The following is a 25,374-nucleotide window of genomic DNA, read 5'->3' on the forward strand; positions in this document are numbered from 1 at the left end:
GTCCATACCTATATGCAAAGAATCATGCGTCATTTCTGCAAACGTCCCTCACTAGCCCCTGACAGCAGGGTGTTTTTTAGTTGCTAACTTCCCGGCGGAGTACCTGGTCTGTATTTGAAAAGATTCTGCATTGTGTATATTTAAAAGCTATCTCTTTTTGACCACTCCGAAACTTTGCAATCCACTTACGTAATTCCTTCAAAAAGTGGCAATTTCAGGTGTCCACCTCCCGTGGTAGGGTCTTTTTTAGGTGCTGATACATTGCAACCTGCTATAAAAAGCCTCATCGCTGAATCCACTGGTAATTCCGTGATGATTCTATTATTTGCATTCAAATCTTGTGGCTCATTTATTCCTTTCGAGGTAACTACATCTGCACCTACTTCCTTTTTCCTTAATTCGACCTAGGGGGACCTGTTAGCCCTTTAAAGGAAATAGACTAGCGATCACTGGTCATATACTCCTCCAGGATCTCAATTGTTGCCCTGCTAGCAGTAAATGCCGGATGGAAAATAATGACCTCGCCTCCAAAAAGCATAATCCATTCGAAATGGTAGGTACAGACTTGCCTCATAGCTTTCTTCTTAAAAAAATAGCTTCTACACAAACGTCATTATAGTTTAATTTCTTTATTATTAATTCAATAATTTAATATGACAGTCATTCAATCATTGCAAAATAAAAAGTAAAAATTATGGTAAAACCTTCAAACAGATGTGATAGACTCGAATCCAAGCAACCTTAGACTTGTAAGGCAAAGATACGTAACAAAATCAAACTTGATATCACAGTTACTAACGAAACAACAATATGGGCGCCACCATTACACTTGCTGGTATCGCACGTACGGCAGTTTCTGGTATTATTTCCAGCCGGACTGCAAAAGTCGTTCCTACTTGTACATCCTTTTTTGGTTTTATACTTCCCGTCGGATCCTGAAAATCGAAAAAACGACAATATATAAAATAATGTGTTATATAGCAGAGGCGCAAGTATGAAACACTGGAATCTTTAATTATATGTGATGTTTTCAATAAAGAGGACGTGCTCTGGTTGAAATTGTTAATATTTACTTCTCGCCCTCACTACCAAATATTCAGGGTATCCTTTAAGCTTATATATTGCTACCAAGGGCATAGAACGTTTCTATTCATCATTCCAGTACTCTCTCTATCTATCTGCATTACAGTTGGACAAGAAAAAGTCGAATTTCGCCAACGGTCCCCCATCTAAATACTAATTACTCTCAATAGCGCTTAACTTCTTTGATGAGGCAAAACCCAATTTTAGTTTCAGTGCTTTTTGAATTCAAAAATTCTAAATATCGTAAATAGTAAAGAAGCACAGCGTTAAGTGCGATGATAGCGAAACTGAGGGGTAAATAGGAAACACTAAGGAGTAAATAACACTTGCGAGTGCTCACCATTCAAAGCCACCGGTATCCACTTCTGTCTTGTGTCGTCAAACCTTCAATCACACAGAGGAGAATAGGAACAGTTCGAATCTTGACTACTTTGTTGCAAATGGCTAGGACGGAATAGAACTATTCCCATGAACAAAGCCGTTCAGAAAAAGAGAATTCTTCCTAGAATCGCCTCCCCTCCATACGGGCAGCAGCGCCGCGATTTCCTTCAGTGGGGCGACGCCTAAAGGCTTAAGATATCCAAGACGTTGCTCCAAATCGGTAGCTATCTTTGGAAAATGTTATCAAGTTCTGCGAGTATCATCATCATCAACGGTGCAACAATTGGTACCCGGTCTAGGCCTGCCTTAGTGATGAACTCCAAACATCCCGGTTTTGCACCAAGGTTCACCAATTCGATATCCCTAAAAGCTGTCTGGCATCCTGACCTACGCCATCGCTCCATCTTAGGCAGGGTCTGCCTCGTCTTCTTTTTCTACCATAGATATTGCCCTTATAGACTTTCCGGGTGGGATCATCCTCATCCATACGGATTAAGTGAGCCGCCCACCGTAACCTATTGAGCCGGATTTTATCCACAACCGGACGGACGGCCAGGCGTCAGGCATCGATTCGCTGTCCCACACCTTGAGCGTTATCGCTTGGTGTAGTGGATCACCTCCAAATTTAACCAACTCCGCTGTAACTCCATCAGCTCCTGGCAACTTATGGTATTTAAGCCGATGAATTGCATGGATTGCTTCTTACATTCTTAGTGGTAGCAGCAGTTGTCCGTCGTCTTCTGTTGGCAGGACCTCCAACTCGTCAACGTTCTTTTTACTCAACCCGTAGCTCCCCAATATGCCCATTCTGCTTGAAATCAGATTTCCCTCTTTGTCTCGGCAGGATAAGTATCGAGGTGTATCAGGCTTCATTGACTTGCTGGTATTGAGTTCACAGGCCTGTTGGGTTCTCCCAGGCTTCAGGGTTTTCCGTCTGTGAAGTCGGTTTTCCGCGTGTTCGCGTTCTTTGAGAATGCAACATTACCCGGTAAGAAGCATTTTTCCGTTCCGTAGCTTACATTCATCGTCGAACCAACCGCCCGATTTTTCTTGGAATAGGCTTCGAGGACCCGCTCAACTGCTTCGTAGAAGGTATCCTAATGACGCTTATATTTCTAAATTTTCCTCGTAAATGGAGAACGCATAGCCTTTCGCTTATGTTTTCAAAGCCGATAACAACAAATTTCATTTTTTGGCTGGCTAAGAAACCTACTCCAAGCACATGGTTTACTGGATGGTCCCTATTCAGCGCAACTCTTGCTAGCTGCCCAGCAGCATTCGGTCTGTACAGGGAGCGCACGTTCCATGAGAAAATGGGCAAGTCGTTATTCCATTTTGTTGCCCCACCCAACCCCCAGCCTGGAGGACCAGTTGGTACAATTTGTCCGGTTGTTAGGGGCGCGGGATGCTCGCTTTCATCCTTCCCCGTCTGCAGTTTTTCATTACGAAAAAACTCCCAGCGATCACCACGGGGAGGTTTAGATAGGGTTTGGTAGTAGAACTGTTGGTGTTGGTTCAACAGGTGTTTCCCAGGTTTTATGCTCCATCGTGGGTATCAATCCACGTTTCGCTTTCGCCCTGGGACCTATGCTACCCTTTGACCGCTGCGAGTATACAGGCCTTAATGAAAGACATCATGCTGGCGTACGGCATGATCAATACCAAAAGAGGGACCAAAACGTAAAAGAAATGTGTCAGCCAACACAAGTGGTGTCCGTTAGATACCGAACACGCGAAATGGGGGAAGAGGCTACATAAACCGTTAAACAGATCATCCGGATGGGAAACTCAAAAGGGGTAAAAAGGGCTTCCTCTGAAGAAACTGGAAAAAGTGAAAGAGAACGAGTGAAATTGCTGGAAAAATACACATAGCTACGGCATCTGAGAAAAAGAGTGAATCAGAGTGGAAGTCCAAAAACAAGTTGACACCTAAAGAAGGATGAGGTAGGAAGACGATCTGAACGGAAGTGATCATCACCTCAAATTGCTGTTGAAGGCCATAAGCCGACATTCTCGGAAAATGTTAGCCGCGTCATGAGCAGTCTGCCTTGAAGAATGAAATTGCAAGGATTCATGCAACCGAATGGATTCTAGCAGGGCTATTAGCAGAACACTGCTCCTTAAACTACCATAAAGATAAAATGGGAATGATAGTATCACCTATATGTAGCCAATATGAGGAAGAGTAGGAGGCGGCTCTGCACTTCATATGCAGCTACCTCCCCATCTTAGACCCCAGGCTATGAAACCTTTGCTGCTTTAGCTCAGGTTTTATAGCGAAAACATCCATCCATAGCCGTGCAAATAACAAGTGAAACAATGCAGAAAATGCGAAGCGGAGGGCGCTATACAATGACTGTGTAGCTGGCTCAAAATGAACACGACGTAAAAAGAAGTAGGGGGTACCCTATTACAGGCAATTGCAGGTGGTCGAAGTGATACAAACTGGAGCTTGGGTAGGTGATGTATGTAATATTACAACAATGATATCACATTACTATAACCGAATACGATCCAACTATCACCAAACATCACATCACCCCCTAACATCACAATATTACAGCGAAACCACCCAGTAATCATGATGTTACTCTTCTTAAAAATGAAAGCGCAATGATGCCACCTGCATGCTTTTCGGAGAGGAAACTTAGCTAGATGCCCTGAGAAAAACCCGATAGAAAAGGACAAAGGAAAGCGTGTGGGCAATTTTCAAATGGTTATGCGAGGATACCCACATAAACCCTTGAGATGAGGCTTACAGGATGGTCATTTAAAGACTGAGAGGCCAAAGATCACCCGAGATGACCTGTTCACTACTTTGTGAAGAAATTGCTGCCACTCTATTTCTTCATTATCAGAAAAGAGGAAAGCAAACGATGGTCCAATCCAACGACTGCAAACACTTCCCTTCCCCGATGGAGAACTGCAATAAATATTTGGGAGAATCGATGGCAATAATGCTCCAGATTTAGATGGCATTCCCAACATTGAACATTGAAACTGGCAGTATAGGAAGAATATGTTCAATTCACTAACACCTTCGGGCCATGCCTAAAATAAAAAATACAGTAACCCACCTTAAAACTTTGCTTGTTGGACTGTTGTTACTATGAGGAGATAAGGGAAGACGATGGAGGTACTCAACTGACAGCTTCCCACCGTTTACAACTGCAACGATTTGTCAAGGTTCCAGAAGGAGTGTTGGTACTCCCGCTAAATTGTGATATTTGGTTCTTAAGGACATTCTTCTTTGCCAAATGAAGAAACATTACAATTGCTCTGGCAGAAATTAATGCTCCTGGGTAGATGCTAGTCGACCACACCACGACATTTACATGAATATTAGCAAACAACAAGAGGCCCAAAAATAAACGAAGGTTCTTACGTGGTTAGAGTGAGAGTGGTTTCGTTCCTTTGGGTGGGTACCTGTTTCGGGGACTTAACCCCAAGGTCTTCTTAAGGCACGAATTGATTTTGTGACTACAATTAGAGCCCCGCTGCGGCAGCTACAATGGTACCAGTGTATACCCAGTTCATGGCTCAGCATTAATACTGGTGGATACATGACCTACCTAAATCTTTGACTAAGGAGCACGGCACCCGTGTTGAAAAGCAACCTCACGTCGAGCCCCAAGGTCTTCGTTCGCTTGAACGTAACCAACAACCAAAATGAAGCTCCCACTAGGGGGTTAACCGCAATGACCGAGCTGAACGCATATACAACAGGAATTCTCCCGAAGTATGTGAATTCAGGGAGTATCCCGGTTCCCATGGTACCAGTATACCCCTAGTAAGGTTTCGTGACCTATTGCGACTTCAGATGGGTTCCCGTGCAGACTTGCGTTTGATCGCCCTAATTAGGCCTTCGGAGCATTCGCCTGCTGCATCTCGGCGGCCACCACCATGGAGGTTCTCCTCGGGCACTAGGTTTTGGTTCGGACGACAGGGTGTCCCCCGTCTTCCCCAACACCAGCTCTGGGCACCAGCTAGAGTGGTGTAACTTTCTAGGTGGAGGCGCTTGCAACTCGCAGAAACGAAAGCAGATGAATTCCGTTTATCGTCTGATAGCTTCAGAGGGTTTGCTGCACATTTAGACAGAGGACCGAGGACCGAGGACAGAGGACGAAGGACGGAGGACGGAGGACAGAGTACGGAGGATGGAGGACGGAAGACGGAGGACGGAGGACGGAGGACGGAGGACGGAGGACGGAGGACAGAGGACAGAGGACAGAGGACAGAGGACAGAGGAGAGGACAGAGGACAGAGGACAGAGGACAGAGGACAGAGGACAGAGGACAGAGGACAGAGGACAGAGGACAGAGGACAGAGGACAGAGGACAGAGGACAGAGGACAGAGGACAGAGGACAGAGGACAGAGGACAGAGGACAGAGGACAGAGGACAGAGGACAGAGGACAGAGGACAGAGGACAGAGGACAGAGGACAGAGGACAGAGGACAGAGGACAGAGGACAGAGGACAGAGGACAGAGGACAGAGGACAGAGGACAGAGGACAGAGGACAGAGGACAGAGGACAGAGGACAGAGGACAGAGGACAGAGGACAGAGGACAGAGGACAGAGGACAGAGGACGGAGGACGGAGGACGGAGGACGGAGGATGGAGGATAGAGGATGGAGGATGGAGGATGGAGGATGGAGGATGGAGGATGGAGGATGGAGGATGGAGGATGGAGGATGGAGGATGGAGGATGGAGGATGGAGGATGGAGGATGGAGGATGGAGGATGGAGGATGGAGGATGGAGGATGGAGGATGGAGGATGGAGGATGGAGGATGGAGGATGGAGGATGGAGGATGGAGGATGGAGGATGGAGGATAGAGGATAGAGGATAGAGGATAGAGGATAGAGGATGGAGGATGGAGGATGGAGGATGGAGGATGGAGGATGGAGGATGGAGGATGGAGGATGGAGGATGGAGGATGGAGGATGGAGGATGGAGGATGGAGGATGGAGGATGGAGGATGGAGGATGGAGGATGGAGGATGGAGGATGGAGGATGGAGGATGGAGGATGGAGGATGGAGGATGGAGGATGGAGGATGGAGGATGGAGGATGGAGGATGGAGGATGGAGGATGGAGGATGGAGGATGGAGGATGGAGGATGGAGGATGGAGGATGGAGGATGGAGGATGGAGGATGGAGGATGGAGGATGGAGGATGGAGGATGGAGAATGGAGGATGGAGGATGGAGGATGGAGGATGGAGGATGGAGGATGGAGGATGGAGGATGGAGGATGGAGGATGGAGGATGGAGGATGGAGGATGGAGGATGGAGGATGGAGGATGGAGGATGGAGGATGGAGGATGGAGGATGGAGGATGGAGGATGGAGGATGGAGGATGGAGGATGGAGGATGGAGGATGGAGGATGGAGGATGGAGGATGGAGGATGGAGGATGGAGGATGGAGGATGGAGGATGGAGGATGGAGGATGGAGGATGGAGGATGGAGGATGGAGGATGGAGGATGGAGGATGGAGGATGGAGGATGGAGGATGGAGGATGGAGGATGGAGGATGGAGGATGGAGGATGGAGGATGGAGGATGGAGGATGGAGGATGGAGGATGGAGGATGGAGGATGGAGGATGGAGGATGGAGGATGGAGGATGGAGGATGGAGGATGGAGGATGGAGGATGGAGGATGGAGGATGGAGGATGGAGGATGGAGGATGGAGGATGGAGGATGGAGGATGGAGGATGGAGGATGGAGGATGGAGGATGGAGGATGGAGGATGGAGGATGGAGGATGGAGGATGGAGGATGGAGGATGGAGGATGGAGGATGGAGGATGGAGGATGGAGGATGGAGGATGGAGGATGGAGGATGGAGGATGTAGGATGTAGGATGGAGGATGGAGGACGGACGACGGAGAACGGAGGACGGAGGACGGAGGATGGAGGACGGAGGACGGAGGACGGAGGACGGAGGACGGAGGACGGAGGACGGAGGACGGAAGACGGAGGAAATTTGAATAGAATGGTTGGCTTGTTTTATGTAAGTTTGCAAGCGATTGCAGCTGATCCGACTGAGTATCAGTTTTTGGACGAATCATTTACCCCTTGATGGGCTATAGCACGTCAACCACATCTACGTAGCATCGTTCACGGTTACCTGAAATTCGTTTCAGGTCCCCCCAGGACTTCCCGAGATGCTGGTACTCTCCCTCAACTGTTCTACGCCAAGTACTCCTGGAGCAACTCTACCCAAATTTCGTCTACCGAAAAGAGGAAATGCTTCAAGGAACTTGACTTAGTAGTGGACGTAAACACAAGGCGAGGAGGTGTAATAAGTAAAGTTTTGTTGAGGCGATCCAAAAGCTATCCACTTAGAAAAATTATTCAGAGTTTATTTCCTCTGTAAGAAAGATATACTGGCTACCTGCAAAGACCTCTGGACGTGAGCAGGGTGAGCAGATACCAAATGAGGCACTCAAACTGGTGATGAAGCCCGGCCGCGATCACTGAGCCGGAAAAAAATGATGGCTAGAGAACTCTGGACTGACACTTTCGGAGGAAAAACGGTTTTCGCCACTCCTTAAAAAGTCATGTCGCTTCAAATGGGGGATATGTTAATACCATCACGGTAAAGTTTGATTTGTCAGCGCCACCCACGGAGCGGGAGTAGATAAAGAGGTTATGCAGGAGGACCGTCGAAGAATTGTGGCGGTCATCCTACGTTGAAAGGCTTTGGCCCCTTTTCGGGACATCGTAACTTTGTAAGACATTGTAAGTTTTATGGCTTTTTCCGAGGATGAAGGAAGGTGGGACTTTTCCATTCCTCCTACACGCTCTGTTCAGCCCTTCCCCTTGCGGAGGCGGCATTGGCAAATCAAGCTTTCCAATGTTAATGTCAAAACATTCCCTATTTGAACTGCCAATTTTTAAGGTGGGCTGTCAGCACCGACTTCTCAATGAGGTTTGAGAGAGAGGTCCTCTCACTTCTATGTTCATACCTCGCTTTACTTCTGCGGGAATGGGGTTCGAAATCAAACCCTTTCACTTTGACATGAAAATAATCTAGCTTTTTATGGGGACGGTTGCCGCGATTTTTAACGGGGTGAGAAAAGAGGGAGCTAAATTTTTCTTCAACATATCCTACCTGTTCTCTCCCCCTCACTGGATATGGTTTCACTTTCAAACTTTACCGTGATGATATCGAAAACCGCTGCTATGAGGTCCCGATATGGAAACCCCCCTCTAATATATGCGGAGGACGTATGCTCTGTACAGAAGATATTTTGTCAACGATTTCGTTTTCAAATGGAAAGCATCACATACACGAAGTCCAGTCATCATAATGGAAGGTTCCTTGAAATTTCACTTAACAGTAACAATCATATCGAAATATTTCCTTCGCTGAAATACTTTTCTACTGATTAATTTTAATTAATTGCTAGAAAACTAAGAAGAGGGATCAGAAAATTTTACGCTGTCTAATACCGATTGAGTAACTCATATGCAGCCTGTAGTATTCATGGAAGATAGCAGCTCTCCACACTACAATTGGCGACCTTTTTAAGGTGTCTTAGTGTCCGCTGCCTGGCTCAGCTAGAGCTTGGTACTCGCAAAGAAAGTGCCTTCGTAGTTTACCTTTTACGAATTGTAGGGTATACCGAGTCTGGCACCATGATCACCTATAGGCCATTGCATTGTACTGACCACCGAAATGCTCGACGCATTGCACGCGTCTGACCCGAAAACTCTTCCGACTGCGTCTTCTTATAGTTGGCCAAATCCTCCTTGGCGCAAATGGTGAACCCTCGCTATCTGAAGTCAAGGACTGCTAAGTAATAGGAGCAGAGTCCGCCCTTCACATCATGGACCTGCCAAGAACAGAACCTCGCCTGGACAGTTCCTCAACCCAACCATTCTCCTCTTTCCTCCTACGACTGTGAATCCAGACTTTGAAGGTGCCGTCAAGACTGTTCGATAAAAAATGTTACCACTGAGCGCAAAGCCTCAATGGTCACCTGGCTGCCTGCCAGTGTGCATATCTTACACCTGGTGTTCGGTTCATCCATGACAGGTTTCCAGAATAGCCAGTACCTCTCACTATTTCATATCACATATCCTAAATACGACAATACATACCTTGAACTTCCACTGAATAGCATTGGTAAGATTTACCATTTTGTCGAACAAATAGTAATTTCCTCCCAGCGACTGATTTAGGGATTTGAAGAAATTCAGGATAGTTTGATTTCCCTACTAGGACCACTTGCCCGCTCATTGGTGCTGACCGTACAACTCGGCTTGGTGTTAATGACTGATTTTCTGTGGCTGAGGAATTTTCTGTAGTGGTTTCCGCAGTTGTTAACGAGTTATCTGTGGGTGAGGCTGGACCGCCAGGCTCTGAAGTTACCTCAGTCGTTGTCGTTGACGAATCTTCCGATGTTGATGATGAGTTTTCTGAACTTGGTGATGAATCTTCTGTAGTGGTGCTTTCCGAACCTGTTGGTATCGTCTCCGCAGTTGTTGAGGGATTATCCGTGGATGAGACTGGATCGCCTGACTCTGAAGTTAGCTCAGTCGTTGTCGTTGACGAATCTTCCGATGTTGGTGAAGGGTTTTCTGAACTTGGTGATGAATCTTCTGTAGTGGTGCTTTCCGAACCTGTTGGTGTCGTCTCCGGAGTTGTTGAGGGATTATCCGTGGATGAGACTGGATCCCCTGAACCTGTTGGTGTCGTCTCCGCAGTTGTTGAGGGATTATCCGTGGATGAGACTGGATCGCCTGACTCTGAAGTTAGCTCAGTCGTTGTCGTTGACGAATCTTCCGATGGTGATGATGGGTTTTCTGAACTTGGTGATGAATCTTCTGTAGTGGTGCTTTCCAAACCTGTTGGTATCGTCTCCGCAGTTGTTGAGAGATTATCCGTGGATGAGACTGGATCGCCTGACTCTGAAGTTAGCTCAGTCGTTGTCGTTGACGAATCTTCCGATGGTGATGATGGGTTTTCTGAACTTGGTGATGAATCTTCTGTAGTGGTGCTTTCCAAACCTGTTGGTATCGTCTCCGCAGTTGTTGAGGGATTATCCGTGGATGAGACTGGATCGCCTGACTCTGAAGTAAGCTCAGTCGTTGTCGTTGACGAATCTTCCGATGTTGATGATGGGTTTTCTGAACTTGGTGATGAATCTTCTCTAGTGGTGCTTTCCGAACCTGTTGGTGTCGTCTCCGCAGTTGTTGAGGGATTATCCGTGGATGAGACTGGATCGCCTGACTCTGAAGTTAGCTCAGTCGTTGTCGTTGACGAATCTTCCGATGTTGATGATAGGTTTTCTGAACTTGGTGATGAATCTTCTGTAGTGGTGCTTTCCGAACCTGTTGGTGTCGTCTCCGCAGTTGTTGAGGGATTATCCGTGGATGAGACTGGATCCCCTGACTCTGAAGTAAGCTCAGTCGTTGTCGTTGACGAATCTTCCGATGTTGATGAAGGGTTTTCTGAACTTGGTGATGAACCTTCTGTAGTGGTGCTTTCGGAACCTGTTGGTATCGTCTCCGCAGTTGTTGAGGGATTATCCGTGGATGAGACTGGATCGTCTGACTCTGAAGTTAGCTTAGTCGTTGTCGTTGACGAATCTTCCGATGTTGATGATGGGTTTTCTGAACTTGGTGATGAACCTTCTGTAGTGGTGCTTTCCGAACCTGTTGGTGTCGTCTCTGCAGTTGTTGAGGGATTATCCGTGGATGAGACTGGATCCCCTGAATCTGAAGTTAGCTCAGTCGTTGTCGTTGACGAATCTTCCGATGTTGATGATGGGTTTTCTGAACTTGGTGATGAATCTTCTGTAGTGGTGCTTTCCGAACCTGTTGGTGTCGTCTCCGCAGTTGTTGAGGGATTATCCGTGGATGAGACTGGATCGCCTGACTCTGAAGTTAGCTCAGTCGTTGTCGTTGACGAATCTTCCGATGTTGATGATGGGTTTTCTGAACTTGGTGATGAATCTTCTGTAGTGGTGCTTTCCGAACCTGTTGGTGTCGTCTCCGCAGTTGTTGAGGGATTATCCGTGGATGAGACTGGATCGCCTGACTCTGAAGTTAGCTCAGTCGTTGTCGTTGACGAATCTTCCGATGTTGATGATGGGTTTTCTGAACTTGGTGATGAATCTTCTGTAGTGGTGCTTTCCGAACCTGTTGGTGTCGTCTCCGCAGTTGTTGAGGGATTATCCGTGGATGAGACTGGATCGCCTGACACTGAAGTTAGCTCAGTCGTTGTCGTTGACGAATCTTCCGATGTTGATGATGGGTTTTCTGAACTTGGTGATGAATCTTCTGTAGTGGTGCTTTCCGAACCTGTTGGTGTCGTCTCCGCAGTTGTTGAGGGATTATCCGTGGATGAGACTGGATCGCCTGACTCTGAAGTTAGCTCAGTCGTTGTCGTTGACGAATCTTCCGATGTTGATGATGGGTTTTCTGAACTTGGTGATGAACCTTCTGTAGTGGTGCTTTCCGAACCTGTTGGTGTCGTCTCCGCAGTTGTTGAGGGATTATCCGTGGATGAGACTGGATCGTCTGACTCTGAAGTTAGCTCAGTCGTTGTCGTTGACGAATCTTCCGATGTTGATGATGGGTTTTCTGAACTTGGTGATGAATCTTCTGTAGTGGTGCTTTCCGAACCTGTTGGTGCCGTCTCCGCAGTTGTTGTGGGATTATCCGTGGATGAGACTGGATCCCCTGACTCTGAAGTTAGCTCAGTCGTTGTCGTTGACGAATCTTCCGATGTTGATGATGGGTTTTCTGAACTTGGTGATGAATCTTCTGTAGTGGTGCTTTCCGAACCTGTTGGTGTCGTCTCCGCAGTTGTTGAGGGATTATCCGTGGATGAGACTGGATCGCCTGACTCTGAAATTAGCTCAGTCGTTGTCGTTGACGAATCTTCCGATGTTGATGATGGGTTTTCTGAACTTGGTGATGAATCTTCTGTAGTCGTGCTTTCCGAACCTGTTGATGTCGTCTCCGCCGTTGTTGAGGGATTATCCGTGGATGAGACTGGATCGCCTGACTCTGAAGTTAGCTCAATCGTTGTCGTTGACGAATCTTCCGATGTTGATGAAGGGTTTTCTGAACTTGGTGATGAAATTTCTGTAGTGTGTTCCGAATTTGATTGAGTTGTCTCTGAAGTCGAAGAAGTGACTGGTTTGGAACTTATTTCGGTGGTTTCCGTTGATGTATGTTCTGATGTTGTTGATGGATTTTCTGAATTTGGAGATGAATTTTCTGTAGTGGGGCCTCCCGAATCTGGTGGAGTGGTGTAGGAAGTTGTTGGGGAATTATCCGTGGTTGAATGTGGATCTTCTGTTTCAGTGGTTACCCCGGTCGTTGACGCTGACACATTTTCTGATGTTGTTGATGAACCTTCTGATCCTGGTGGTGTATCTCCTTTTGTTGGGGTTGTAGTCCCCAAATATGGAGTTGTGGTTTGTGAAGCATGTGGTGAATTATCTGTTGGTGGAAGTGTGCTACTTGGTTTTGAAGATTCCTCTTTTGTTGATAGCGACGTACCTTCTGTTGTTGGCGTATTTGCTGAAGTTGTTGAATGTATTTCCGGCCCTGGTGATGTTGATCCGATTGTCGATGTTTCGCTCTCGTCTTCGCATAATCTAATGAGTGCTTGGTTATTCATGGAATCTGGACAATCATCACATTCGAAACATTCTAGTTGGGCTTGCACTGAAATGGAAAGTTAAGAAATTCAATAATCCAAATAACGTGATATAATTTTCAGAAACTGAGATAATCATGGTAGTAGCCCTTCCGAGACATTTAATATAATTGTCTTCAGCAAGGGAATTCGCACCAGATCAATAAGGGAGTAATTGAAAACAATAGACTTCCGCTTCGTTCCTCTCAGCTTTCACCTGCCTCGTTAATAAAATAAGGAGGGTTCGTCAAAGAAAGGAAGAATATCAACCATCACGTGCCCCTCCAGTCAACATTCCGGAGAATATATGATAATAATAGAACTCTTAATAGAGCCCATAAACTCGTTGTTAATAAGAGGTCCTATTGGTTTATCAGCGAGGTCGACATAGCTGAAGATGTTTTCCCTGTTTGGTGAAATAGGTAGAAACTAGTTCTGCTACCGAAGCCCAAAACCCGGGAAACCCATCAATATACCGGGCGATTTGCCGCGTAGTAAAATTATTGTAAAGGGTCATCTATAGAAAACTTCTCCATATCATAGAATATAGTGTTGACCTATCGAAGCAGTAGTTAGATTTTCGTCAATCTTTTTCAATGATCGATACCATAGACGTGGTTTTCAAGCTGGCTCAAGACGCGATATTCTCCGAAAAATGGTGAGCCGTGATAACTTCGGACTTCACAAATGCGTTTAATCCAGCCAGGTAGGGTCCACTCCACTCATTAACTAAAACGGGTTTCCATAGTTACTTGACTAACCTCCTCGAAAGTTCCTCCCAGAATGGGCGTTTCGCTACGATACAGATGACCTAAGCAGTGAACTGTGACGGTAGGAGTACCACAGGCTCAGTGTCGGATCCCCGGAATCATGATGTGCACTAGGGCTCTTATCCTCCCCGCCTCGCAGGGGGCCACGATAGTCGGTTTCGCGCCTTAAAAGTATGGTTGGAGATGGTCCAGTTTGACTTTGTCGAACAAAAGATAGACATGGCGTTGATTGCCAACCGCAGGGAAATAAATAGGGGTAGCGTCTGTATTGATAGCCACATCATCACTTCAATGCCAATTTTCAAATACTTTGGAGTAATGACTGACGAGAAGATCGATTTCAAGGGAGACCTAAACTATACCTGTGAGAATGCGGCAGGTTCCAGTTTGTCATTAGCACGGATGATGACTAACAGTAGAGGCCCTCCATACAGTTGCAGATTTTGGCCGGAATTTCACTATTATGCATTGCCCCGGTCTGCAAGCCGATTGTACTTAACATGGCTTAACATGACTTACCGCTTAGTGGGGCCTTATATGAAGCGCGTGTTATTGGGGAAATGGTCCCGGCAGACATTCTGGCAAGTGAGGTACGCTATTTGTAGGGTGGATCTAGATATCAGTTTTCCGTATTGAGAAGTGGATTCGGCGATAAAATGACAGGATTATCTACCACCTGACCCCAATTCCTGTCAGAACATGGTAGTTGCGGGATGTACCTGAACCTGTATCGGTTCAGACTGGATGACTTTGCCCTAAATGTTGTTGCCCACCTGAGGACTCGGAGCAAGTCTTATTCTACTGTTGACGATTTTGTTCGGAGGGGGGGGGGGGGGGGTTTGGAAGACTTCCTGAAAGGCAGCCATTGTAAAGTCGGGGAAAAACTGCAGCGGGGTGAAGTCAGTAATCAAGAGGATTCAGGCTTGGTCACTTAAAGCAGTACTCAGTAAGATGAAGAACTTCTTGAAAAACCTCGAAGGATGCGATCGCTCGTGACAGCAAAAGAAGAAGAAGATCCTCTGTGACATCAAATGAAGGACGCTTTCACATTCAAAGTGAGCTTGGATCAAACATATCGAAACTGAATGCCTCATCATGTGAAAAACTGGTAGAACTATTGATCCATAATGGACGGGGATGAGGTCATCTAGTGGAACTCAGCGCAAAATGGAAGGAAGGGAAGAGAATGTCATTCCCCCGTTGTTTACAACAGTAACAGTATGAGGCTGCTGATCGTCTTCATGGAGTCCTCGTAACATCAGAAGCCACGTAAACGGCAGTTATATACTCCGGTATATGCAAAGTGGCCCTTTGTTATCGACTTGTCGACCAGATTTGTGTAACGCAATATAACTGGTGGAATTCAGGACGCCTACATTGAAGACATATCAAACCGTCCTACTGGACAGGTTCCACCATTATCCTCCAGGGGATTCAGACATGGAAATTTGTCACTAATAAAGTCAACCTAATACACTCGGATTCCGATATGCCTCAATAGAAGTACGTAACGAGTAAGATCAGTTCGACATAGATCGCAACAAAAAACTAAGAGAAGGACCTCGGCTGTAGGGGTTTTTTTGTTGAGGGGTCTAAGGCACTGTCCGCGTTTGAGCTTTTTAAAAGAAACCACTTTACTGGAATGATTCACAAACGTCTATGGCACGAAAAACCATGGAATAGCCATGAACCCGTAGATTACAAAATATAAAATTGATATCACTTCACACAATCCTGAATCAACCTAAGGATATTTCACAACAATAATCCAAGCATGAAGGTAGGGACCACTTTTCTACTTCATCCAAACAATTCACCTTGGGCACATAATATTCCTAGGACCAACGGTAGCACTTTTGTGAAAACAACCATGTTGTCTTGAAGAAGCGCACTATTCAATCGATATCTGTATCCGTACTGTGATAATATTGTCTGCGAAGCGGATCTTATAAACTGCGAAAACATCCGCGCCACAAGTGATAATGTAAAGAAGATATATCTTTATCGCTTGTGATTTTAATTACCGATATTATATAGTGATAAGCTGCAAATATCCCTGGAAAATACAGCAATGAATAACACAACTTGGGAGGTGTCAGTATAGTGTCATTGACGATATAATAGATTATGATACGATCCGAAAAATGATTTGCTGGTTTTATATCCTGCAAGGCAACGGCCGTTCCAGCCTGATATTACAGCAAAATATACTCATAGACTGTGTAAGAAAGAAAAATTTGAAAATCGCTCGAGGACCGGTTTTTTTCATCCAAGTTAATTCCATTTAACGTAGGGGAACGACCTCTTTCCGGTGCAAAGAAAAGTTTAAAAATATTTTCGCCACATTTGCCCAAAGCCATGGCATCCCAAAAAATAAACTAAAATGAATTGAAACGTGTCAAATTGGTCGCTGATCAATAAACTAATAATTAAAAACCGAAAGACTAAAACAAGCCCAATCGGTAACCCATCTTCAAACTATCTGCAGCCAGCAACGCTCAACTGTAATGATCGGAGCGAAGTCAGCTTACCAAATTCAATAGGGATAATTTCACGGGATATATCGCCCTTTAGTTTTTAGACTGCTCACTTTGACTCACTCTCATGGTCCCAAATTCTAATGGCGAATGGAGACCCTATGGCGAGTATAGAAGTCTAAACGCTCAGATGATTCCATATCGATACCCCATCCCATTCATCCACGATTTTGTGCACTCTATCGCACACTGCCGTATTTTCTCCACCTTGAACCTAGACAAGGCATACCATCAGATCCCTGTAGCTCTTGAGGACATTCCAGAAATGGCAAAATGCACACCTTTCGGACACTTTGAGTTCACTAGAATGACTTTTGGACTGTGCCACGCGGCGCAAACCACTCTGTACTGGAAAACCTCAACTTCTGTTTCGTATATTTGGATGATGTTCTGGTTGCCTCTTCCTCTGAGTTCGAGCAATGAGAACACCTCGAATGCATTTTTCAACGTCTCCTTCAGGTCGGTCTGGTACTTAACGTGGAGAAATGTAAATTCCAGCAATCGCGGGTGAAATTCCTCGGCACCTGATTACCCCTAAAGGCATTCATCCAAACCCAGTCAAGGAGCAAATGATTTCGAGCTTCCCGCTTCCAAAAAAACTATTGAGGATTTCGGAAGGTTCTTGGGCATATTTCAATCGTCATTTCTAAGGCCCCAATCAATCCATAACGCCTTCTTGTCTGAGCCAAAAATCAAAGATTCCCTTCTAATTCTGCGGTTCCCTGAGACGGTCCAAGCGTTTGAGACCACCAAGCAACAACTGGTGGATGTTACACTTATGGCATTCCCTCAGCAAGATGCATCCCTAGCCGTATCCGATCCCTCAAACATCTCGTAGGTGCTGCTCTTCACCAAAAGTGAATCTGGCAGCCGTTGAGCTTCTTCTCCAAACAGCACAACCCCTTCAAAGCAACTACAGCACTTATGCTCGGCAGGCCCTTCACACGGACCATAAGCCACTTACTTTTGCTTTAAATCAAAAGCCCGACAAAGCGTCCCCTCGCCAACTTCGGCACTTGAATTTTATCTGCCAGTTCACTTCCAACAGCCAGCACGTGTCTGGAAAAGATAACGTGTTTGCTGACGCTTCGTCACGCGTTGCAGAGGTCATGATCCCCGCCATTGTCGATTTTCCTGAAATCGCCGGGGCGCAGAAGGACCACGCAGTTCTTCAGAACTTTTAGGGAGCTTCCTACCTTCGGCTCTACATCCAGTATATACTGCGAGACCTTAGACAATGGACCAAGGCCATATATTCCGGTCGATATCCGTTGCTCATCCTACCGAGACAAAGAGGGAAATCTGATTTCCGACAAAATGGGCATATTGGAGCCATGGGTTGAGTATATTGATGAACTGTTCAACAACCAAAATATCGGCGAGTTGGAGGTCTCGCCAACTGAAGACGATGGACAAATGCTCCTAGGCACAGAAGAAACAGTCCGTGCAATCCACCGGCTTAAAAACCATAAGTCGCCAGGAGTCGATAGAATTACAGCCGAATTGGTTAAATATGGAGATGACCAATTACACCAAGTGGTTCATCAACTAATGTTCAAGATATGAGACACCGAATCAATGCCTACCTTTTAACATGGCCATCAGTTGCACCATCTTTTCATCGGCTGTAAAGCCGCCTATGATAGCATAGCCAGGGTGAAACTGTACGCGGCCATGATAGAATTCGGCATCCCGACGAAATTGATAAGACCGACTAGGCTGACTAATGTGTGAGGCCAGAAAAAATTTGCAAAATCACTTTCGAGACCATTCAACATCAACAACGGTCTAAGACAAAGAGATGCCCTACCATGCCTCCTATTCAACCTGGCCTGAAGAAAGTGATTCGCGATGCAGATGTCAATGCAAGAGGCACCATCCTCTTCAAGTCCACCCAACTGCTGGCCTATGCTGACGATATTGACAATATGGGAAAAACAACCCAAAATGTACAGTCTATCTTCATCCAGACCGAACAGGCGGCAGGAGATCTCGTGCTGCCCATTAATGAAGGCAAGACGAAGTACATGGTGACAACATCAGCGTCAAAAAGCACAGAACGAACAATATCAAATCGTACATCGATAACAACTATGACGATGAAATCCGCGCACGGTTGTTAGCAGCCAACGGAGCCTATTTCAACTTCGCTCGAAATGTCTCACCACAGGGTCAAGGCTCTTACTGTACAAGATTATGATCTTGCCAGTCCCCATGCGTTCCTCAGAAACTTTGGTTCTTAGCAAAAAAAAACTGCGAACTCTTGGGCGCGCTCTAGAAAAGAATCCTCCGCACGGTTTCACGTATTACCTCACAATGATCGACAGTTTCATGCGGTGGCCTAAGGCGATACCTCTGAAAGACATTACTGCATAATTTTGTGCAGAGGCCCCTTATCGATAATGGATTTCGTGCTTTGGTGTGCCGGCAATTATAATCGCTGAATAAGGAATGTATAGTTTGAGTCCTTTCAATTCTCAGAGATGGGCAAAATCCTCGGCTTAAAACGCCACCGGACAATCTCATACCACCCGCAATCCAAGCTCGCTATAATGGTCTAAGACGACTCTTCTTAGTAGCAGGTCCTGCCGCTCATTCTACTTGGCCTCCTGACAACCAACCGCGAATAATTTGACCTGAGACTCCCCAGCGTAACAAAGTTTGTACCGAGCTGCTACAGTCAGAGGCTTTTGGAAAGCACATCCTGGTCTGTGCGGATTTGGGGTCCCTGGATACGTTAGCCGTCACCGCGGACTAAATTCATGAAGTCCTCGTGCGACCCATGGGTTGTGAGGTATCCCGCGACAACTTAGGTCAGGTGGTTTAGTTGCAGCAGATGGTGGTAGTATTAACAGCCACCCTCTCTGAGCTGGCAGAGGCTGTCGGTAGTATGCGTTCGGGGAGTAGGACTACATCAAAGTCTAGACCCGTCCCCCGAAATAGACGATCAGGCGAACAAATCAGACTTACCGGGAGTCTGGCGACTGCTACTCAAAGTGAAGCACCACGTCGGCTCACAATCTACGACCTCTTGAACCGGCGCAACTACCTGGTCGATACAGCAGCGGAAGTTTCAGTTCTTCCCGTATCCCAATGATAATAATTTAATACCGCAGTCATTAAAACTCGCGGCAGCAAATTCGTCGTCGATCCACACATATGGCTACAGGCAAGTAGACTTGAGTTTAGGATTTCAACGAACGTTTTCTTGGCGCTTCATAATCACCGACATCAGTATACTGATCTTAGGCACGGATTTCCTGTGCCACTATGGTTTGCTAGTGGATATACATAATAGGTTCCTCATTGACCCCACAACTTCCCTTAGGTCACTAGGAAAAATCTTAACCTGCTCACGCATCACTCATTTCATTGTTTTTGAAGACGTTGCCGACGCACGTATTCGAGTACTTCTTCAAAAATACCGCAACATCACTACCGCGCTTAGTCTCTCTGAGCCCGTTAAGCATGATGTTCAGCACCACATGAACACAACTGGCTCCCCATTTTTCTTTAAGCTACATTACCACCGTAGAAGGTCGCAGTTGTCCGGAAAGAGTTCCAAGAACGTCTTAAATAGTTGCGGTGGGTAGGTCGCTTAATCCGTATAGGTGGGGATGACCCAGCCCGAAAAGTCAATAAGAGGAATATTTATGGTAAGAAAGCAAGGCTCAGAAGGAACGATGGCATAGGCCAACGCGTCAGACAGCTTTTAGGAATATCAAATTTATGGATGTCCTCGGGAGATTTATGCAAGGACTCCCTTAAATAATAGGGTCAAGTGGCAATTCCATTTTCCGTGATTTCATTCGGCCGATTTCTTACTAGACAGAAACAATTTAATTTATGGGTTTGGCAGCCTTTTTGAGGGCTGTCCCTCTCGGAATGTGCACTCACTCGTTAAGTATTCATGAGCGCGGTGACCCTCACTTATCCCTATAATATTAAAAAGTAAATGCTAAAAAAGTTGTACTTTCTCAGTGCTAAGGATTTAGACTAATTCAGAACGTAGAAGCTACTTTTACCTTGCTCCATACTTGTCTATGGCGTTTCTTCCAGGCAGAAAAGATGTTTCTCACTCCTTGAAATCAACGAAGAGCAGGTGAAGTGGTGAGCTAACCCCGGCGCTATTCGAAAATGATCCATAGGGTCTTCATGTGATTAGTATAGGAAGCTTAGATACCTCCAAGAGCGGATGCCCTTTTTCGGAATCTCAATGATCATCTCCTTCTCCCGCTCTGTGGGAAATGTCTCTATTTTCCAGGATTTCCATATACGTGTAAAAAGCAGAAGCAGCGAGAAATAGTCTTGCAGGGAAATCGGTAAACCACGCGGCTTCCTTGGGTTTGAATGCATTGATGACCGGGATAAGTTCTTCTCTATCTATAGGAACATTCCTCATCCGTAACTTCAATTGCTCACCATGGTGAATGAGGAGTCGATCATTCACATCCCTCATAAGCCCATCTAATGACTTTTTACCACAGGCAAGTTTTTCCTAATGCGGCACTGGAATCATAACGTTCTGGGGCAGATTCTGCTTCCCTGACCAGCATAGTAACAAATTCCATTTTGTCACCAAGATTTCGCACGATATCGGAGCTTGAGCGTGTCACCATCACTCGCAGCGATCAACAAAACCAAATTGCTTCCCTTGATCGATCCGCTTCTACAATTCGGCAGTCAGCTAGTTCTTAAGACCTCACTTCGGTGCGAGGGGGCCCTGCGTTGCACCCGAGTAAAGAGTATTGTTGATGGCAAGACGAGTTACTTAGTGTATCTGTCGTTCGGTCGACAGGATAGCTCTCCCACTATCGAACAACAGCCGGGTCATATAAGGAGTCGATGTTGAACTTGGGGGTCGGATTTTTCTAACCCCGAGAGAATTGGCTACCGCAAAACGTTCACTTTCCTGCCGATATCCGCGCCTCCTTTATTACGCACATCCAAATAATTTGACCTGACCATCCAAAGTAGTCACTCTGGTTGCTCGTGCGGTGTCGACCTTTTGAAGCCTAATTCAACTTATGGCAAGCTCTGTGCTCGAACAATGCGCCACCAATGGCGAGACAGTGGAAGCTGCAGAAATTTTCAAACCTCCAAACATTATCGTTACAGTCACCGAAATTGTGTTTCCCATCAGATATCCGAGCAAAGTGTTGTCAGAACCCACCTTAGTACTCAGATCACCTACCGCGATTATAATATCCCCTTTAGGATGACTCTCCTGAACTGCATGTGATTGTGAATGGGAAGCATCCCTGCCCACTATATCAAAAATCCCCATTGGTGCCTAGTTCTGTGCTCCTTCAAATGGGTTGGAATCTGGCAGTCAAACCTTATCAGAAATCGGCTCCTTGGTCCAAAGAGGGTAGCTTGCAGCAAGACTCATACACCGAATTATGGCGAGGAGTTCCTTGAACTAACAATTCCCTTCCTACTCTTCCCTCCCGTTCGTGAATGGAATTCCCTGATTTCAAAACTGCCTTAGCCGAGAAGCGGGAAGGACCAGTGGGAAGTGTTATTATTATTCTGTTAAGGGGAAGTTACACCGCGCTCTTTTGCTGGTTATAGTAAACCTATTAATCATAGTATCTCAAGCAAGCCTACCGTTAGGAATTTTAGTATATTCCCTACTTCCAGATCTTTCAACTGTGCATCTGGTATTAAGTGTTCTCTCAGATGCCTTGAGCTACTTTGCACAAATGCCGGACACTGTCCCAGAACGGATATAGAGGTTTCATCACACTCCGCACAGAACCTGCAGGCAGTGTCTGTAGATATTCCTAGCTTCCCTAGGTGGTCGTTTAGCCTACAGTGACCAGTGAGTATTCCCACTATGATTCGGAGGTTCTTTTTGGTGAGGTTTTAGCAATTCGTTGTGCGCTTGGGTTCGTATCCTCCAATAAGCACCCTGGACTACTCCATTTCTGGTAGGGCCGCCCAGTATAGCTACCTCAACCGTTCCTCTTCATTTTGTAATGTCACTGCCATGAAACCGTTTCCGATTCCACAGAAGGGTTCTGGCCCGTGCAAAGGTGTCCCTGCTCCCTTCTTGGCTAATTCCCCCGCTGTCTCATTGCCTTCCAACCCAGCATGGCCTGGAACCCAAAGTATCCAGACCTTGTTGGACGAGCCGAGAGTATTCAGTCTCTCAAGATATTCCCATACCAGTTTAGAGTTCACCTGGTTGTACCTCAGTGCCTTGATCGCTGCTTGATTGTCGGTGAGAATAATAATGTTCTGCCCCCTGCAGTTCATTTGGAGATTATAGGAGGCACATCTGTCTATATATATTTCCGCCTGGAATATGCTAGTGCACCTGCCCATTGGCTCCAAGTATATTTTCCTTGGACCAATGAACCAGACACCCGCTCCTTCTGCTGTGAGGGATCCGTCAGTGTACCAAATAATCAGTTGCTGAGTTAAGCCGTATGTCTCAGCCACGTTCTCCTAGTTTGCCTTGTTACACAACGTGTTTCAAACTTCTTAGCGAAGTGAAACCTTGTTGTCATGTTATCCCGTGCTATCAATAATTCGGGACACCGCCTAGAAAAAAATATCAACGTTCCTTCGATTTACGTAGCACCCCGCCTCACTGATACTCCTGGCCATCCTAAGTATTGCCCTCCTTGGCTGCATCTGTATGTGCAGATGGAGAGTGGTTAATCCAAGAACGACTTCCAGGGGCGCCGTTGGTCAAGTCCCCATTGCCCCACTGATACACACGCAAACCAGTCTTTGAAGTTCATGTAACTCGCTGGTTTGTGTGCTGAATTCAATTCTTTCTGCCCAGATTACCGCCCCTTAGGTGATCATTGCAGTGTATATCCAAAGTAGTGTCTTCGGGCCACAACCTATTTTTTTTTTCTGCTATGGACCTACAAGGCATCAGAGCCCTCGTGGCTTTCCGAAATTTGTCTTCCAGAATAATTTTTGGTCTGGCGTAATTCCCAAACATTTGACCTCTGTTCCTCGTTTCACTTCCATGTCAAACAACCTCATGACCCTCAGGTGATCGAGTTTACGTATCCTAGTGAATTATACTATGGTGATTGGTTAAATTGATACGCAGTCACTGGTACTAGAAACCCTTAGTCCAGTTTCGATTCTATTACATAGGGTGTCCTCATATTTGCCTCTGAAAATTAAAACAATGACGTCCGCGTAACCCTGGACCTGTATTCCAGTATTTGTTAGCACATATATATCGCAGAGCTATGCTGCCCCTTTCTACCCTCAGAAGAGACTCAGATTCCTAGGCCCCTCTGGATTAGTGCTGTGAAAATGGCATCAACTAAAGGTAATTTCAGTGGTTTAAAAGTTCCCACCGTCAACCTTACCCTAGCTTCTGAGGATACTTCCTTTGCTAGTTTCCAGTTCTCTTTTCTTCGTTTTATTCGTTGTTGGGGTGTCAGGCAGAATGTTGTCACCTGCCGCCGTGGGGTAGGACTCCGGGAAATGAGTTCTGAGAAGAAGATGTACTCTGTCCTCCTCATTCTCGGTGAATGTCCCATCTTCCTTCTTCAAACAGACAGAGGATATTGCCCCATCTTTGGCTACAGCCTTGTAAGGCCTGGTTGCTTTTGTGATCTGTTCGATCCGTTCACAGAATTCCCTGAATACGCTCCGTTTTGCTTCCCTGATCGCAGCATTTTTACACCTCGGCCACTCCGCGGTTTGTTTTGCCCGGTTGAAGAGTTTTCAAACCTCTAATCTCATTCTGGCCAGGTTCTTGTTCCACCATGGTACATTCCTTGATAGCCTAACTGTCTTAACCGGATACCTGCCCTCATATGCGTCAATGATAACTGTGTTGATGGTTTCCACCACTGTTTCTAGTTCCAGTTCGCTTCTGATGTAACCGGCCCCTTGAAGGTGCGTTGCATAGTATTCCCAATCCGTTCCCCTGGGATTCCTTATTATTCTTTTTATTTCGGAGTTATCCTCAATTTCTGATATGGTTACGCAATTCACGCTAACGAGAATTCACTACCAAGATGGGTCTAAACATCGAAGTCAATGGTAAACGACAAAAGGCAGGCCAAAACAACGGTGGGTTGATACGCTGGATGGAGATTTAAAAGCCTCGAGATTGCATCAGGCATTTGATAGAACCAAATGGCGAAACCGATCACGACGAGCCGACCCCCCCCGACAAAGGCTGAAAAAAGAGAACAAGATTCTCAATGTTCAACCAGATTTTTTCTTTGTTTAGACATAGAGAGCTCATCCGACACCCTCCAATTCCTGACCAGCCCGTTAGTCAAAGTATTTCCTGGAGTTATGTCCAGTACCTCCTGTCTTATAAATGTTGAAGTATTCCCTATGTTATATATTTCTAACTTACTGCTAAGAAAAAATTCAAGAAGGTCCTCATCTCTTCGGTTTGTGTCGCTACTTCCCCAGACTTCTTGATGGGCGTTGGCATCGCAGCCGAGGAGAAGTGGTAACGCCCCCTTCTCACAGCACTTCACCAGTTTAGCGACTTGCCCCAGTTGAACCCGGATGTCGTCTCTTGGGAAGTATCCCGATGCCACGACTGCCTCTCGAGGATCCTTCAGCTTCCAGTAAGCCTTGGATTGCCACTTTTGTATACGACCTGATCGAAGGCTATTTTCTCGGGAAACGTTTTTGGCAGTATGCCAGTCGGATGCCGTCGTCGAATGATTCCTGCCTACATCCCGACCTGCCCGAGTTTTCTCCCCCCTTGAGTTCAAGCTTGGATTTTTTGGGAAAATTCCCTCTAATTGGGGTAATCTTTGCTGGTACCCGCTTTCTTGGCTTTGATAAAAATGGCTTAGGTTTATCCAGAGCCTTCCTAAGGGTCTCTTCATTTTTCAGGCCTTCATTCAGGTAACGCAGGTGTCATTTAGCACCTGCGTCACTGACATCTGTCTCTTTCCTGATGTCTAATATATTAATCTCAGACGTGCTTTTG

The 25,374-nt window shown here is 46.1% G+C and overlaps 1 protein-coding gene across 1 annotated transcript; it reads right to left on the reverse strand.

Annotated features, from left to right (window-relative positions):
* Positions 1-627: 627 nt before the first annotated feature.
* On the reverse strand, positions 628-15,806 carry LOC119646337 (flocculation protein FLO11-like). Its single transcript, XM_038046762.1, has 5 exons — positions 15,714-15,806; positions 12,988-13,155; positions 11,131-12,927; positions 9,574-10,095; positions 628-935 (listed from the first exon to the last, which is right to left on the reverse strand). The coding sequence occupies exons 1-5, from the start codon at positions 15,766-15,768 to the stop codon at positions 742-744; spliced, it is 2,736 nt and encodes a 911-aa protein (XP_037902690.1). The 5' UTR covers positions 15,769-15,806; the 3' UTR covers positions 628-741.
* Between the last annotated feature and the right edge of the window lie 9,568 nt (positions 15,807-25,374).

This window comes from Hermetia illucens, chromosome 1 (assembly GCF_905115235.1).
Source record: "Hermetia illucens chromosome 1, iHerIll2.2.curated.20191125, whole genome shotgun sequence".
Taxonomy (NCBI): domain Eukaryota; kingdom Metazoa; phylum Arthropoda; class Insecta; order Diptera; family Stratiomyidae; genus Hermetia; species Hermetia illucens.

Bases quoted from the DNA above. Each gene is read 5' to 3' on its own strand.
- LOC119646337 (XM_038046762.1), bottom strand. From the start codon at position 15,768: ATGGTTGTTTTCACAAAAGTGCTACCGTTGGTCCTAGGAATATTATGT. The intron at 13,156-15,713 runs GTGAATTGTTTG...TTTCCATTTCAG, and splicing joins AGGAATATTATGTGCCCAAG to TGCAAGCCCAACTAGAATGT. The intron at 12,928-12,987 runs GTACGTCGCTAT...TTCCACCAACAG, and splicing joins AAATACGCCAACAACAGAAG to ATAATTCACCACATGCTTCA.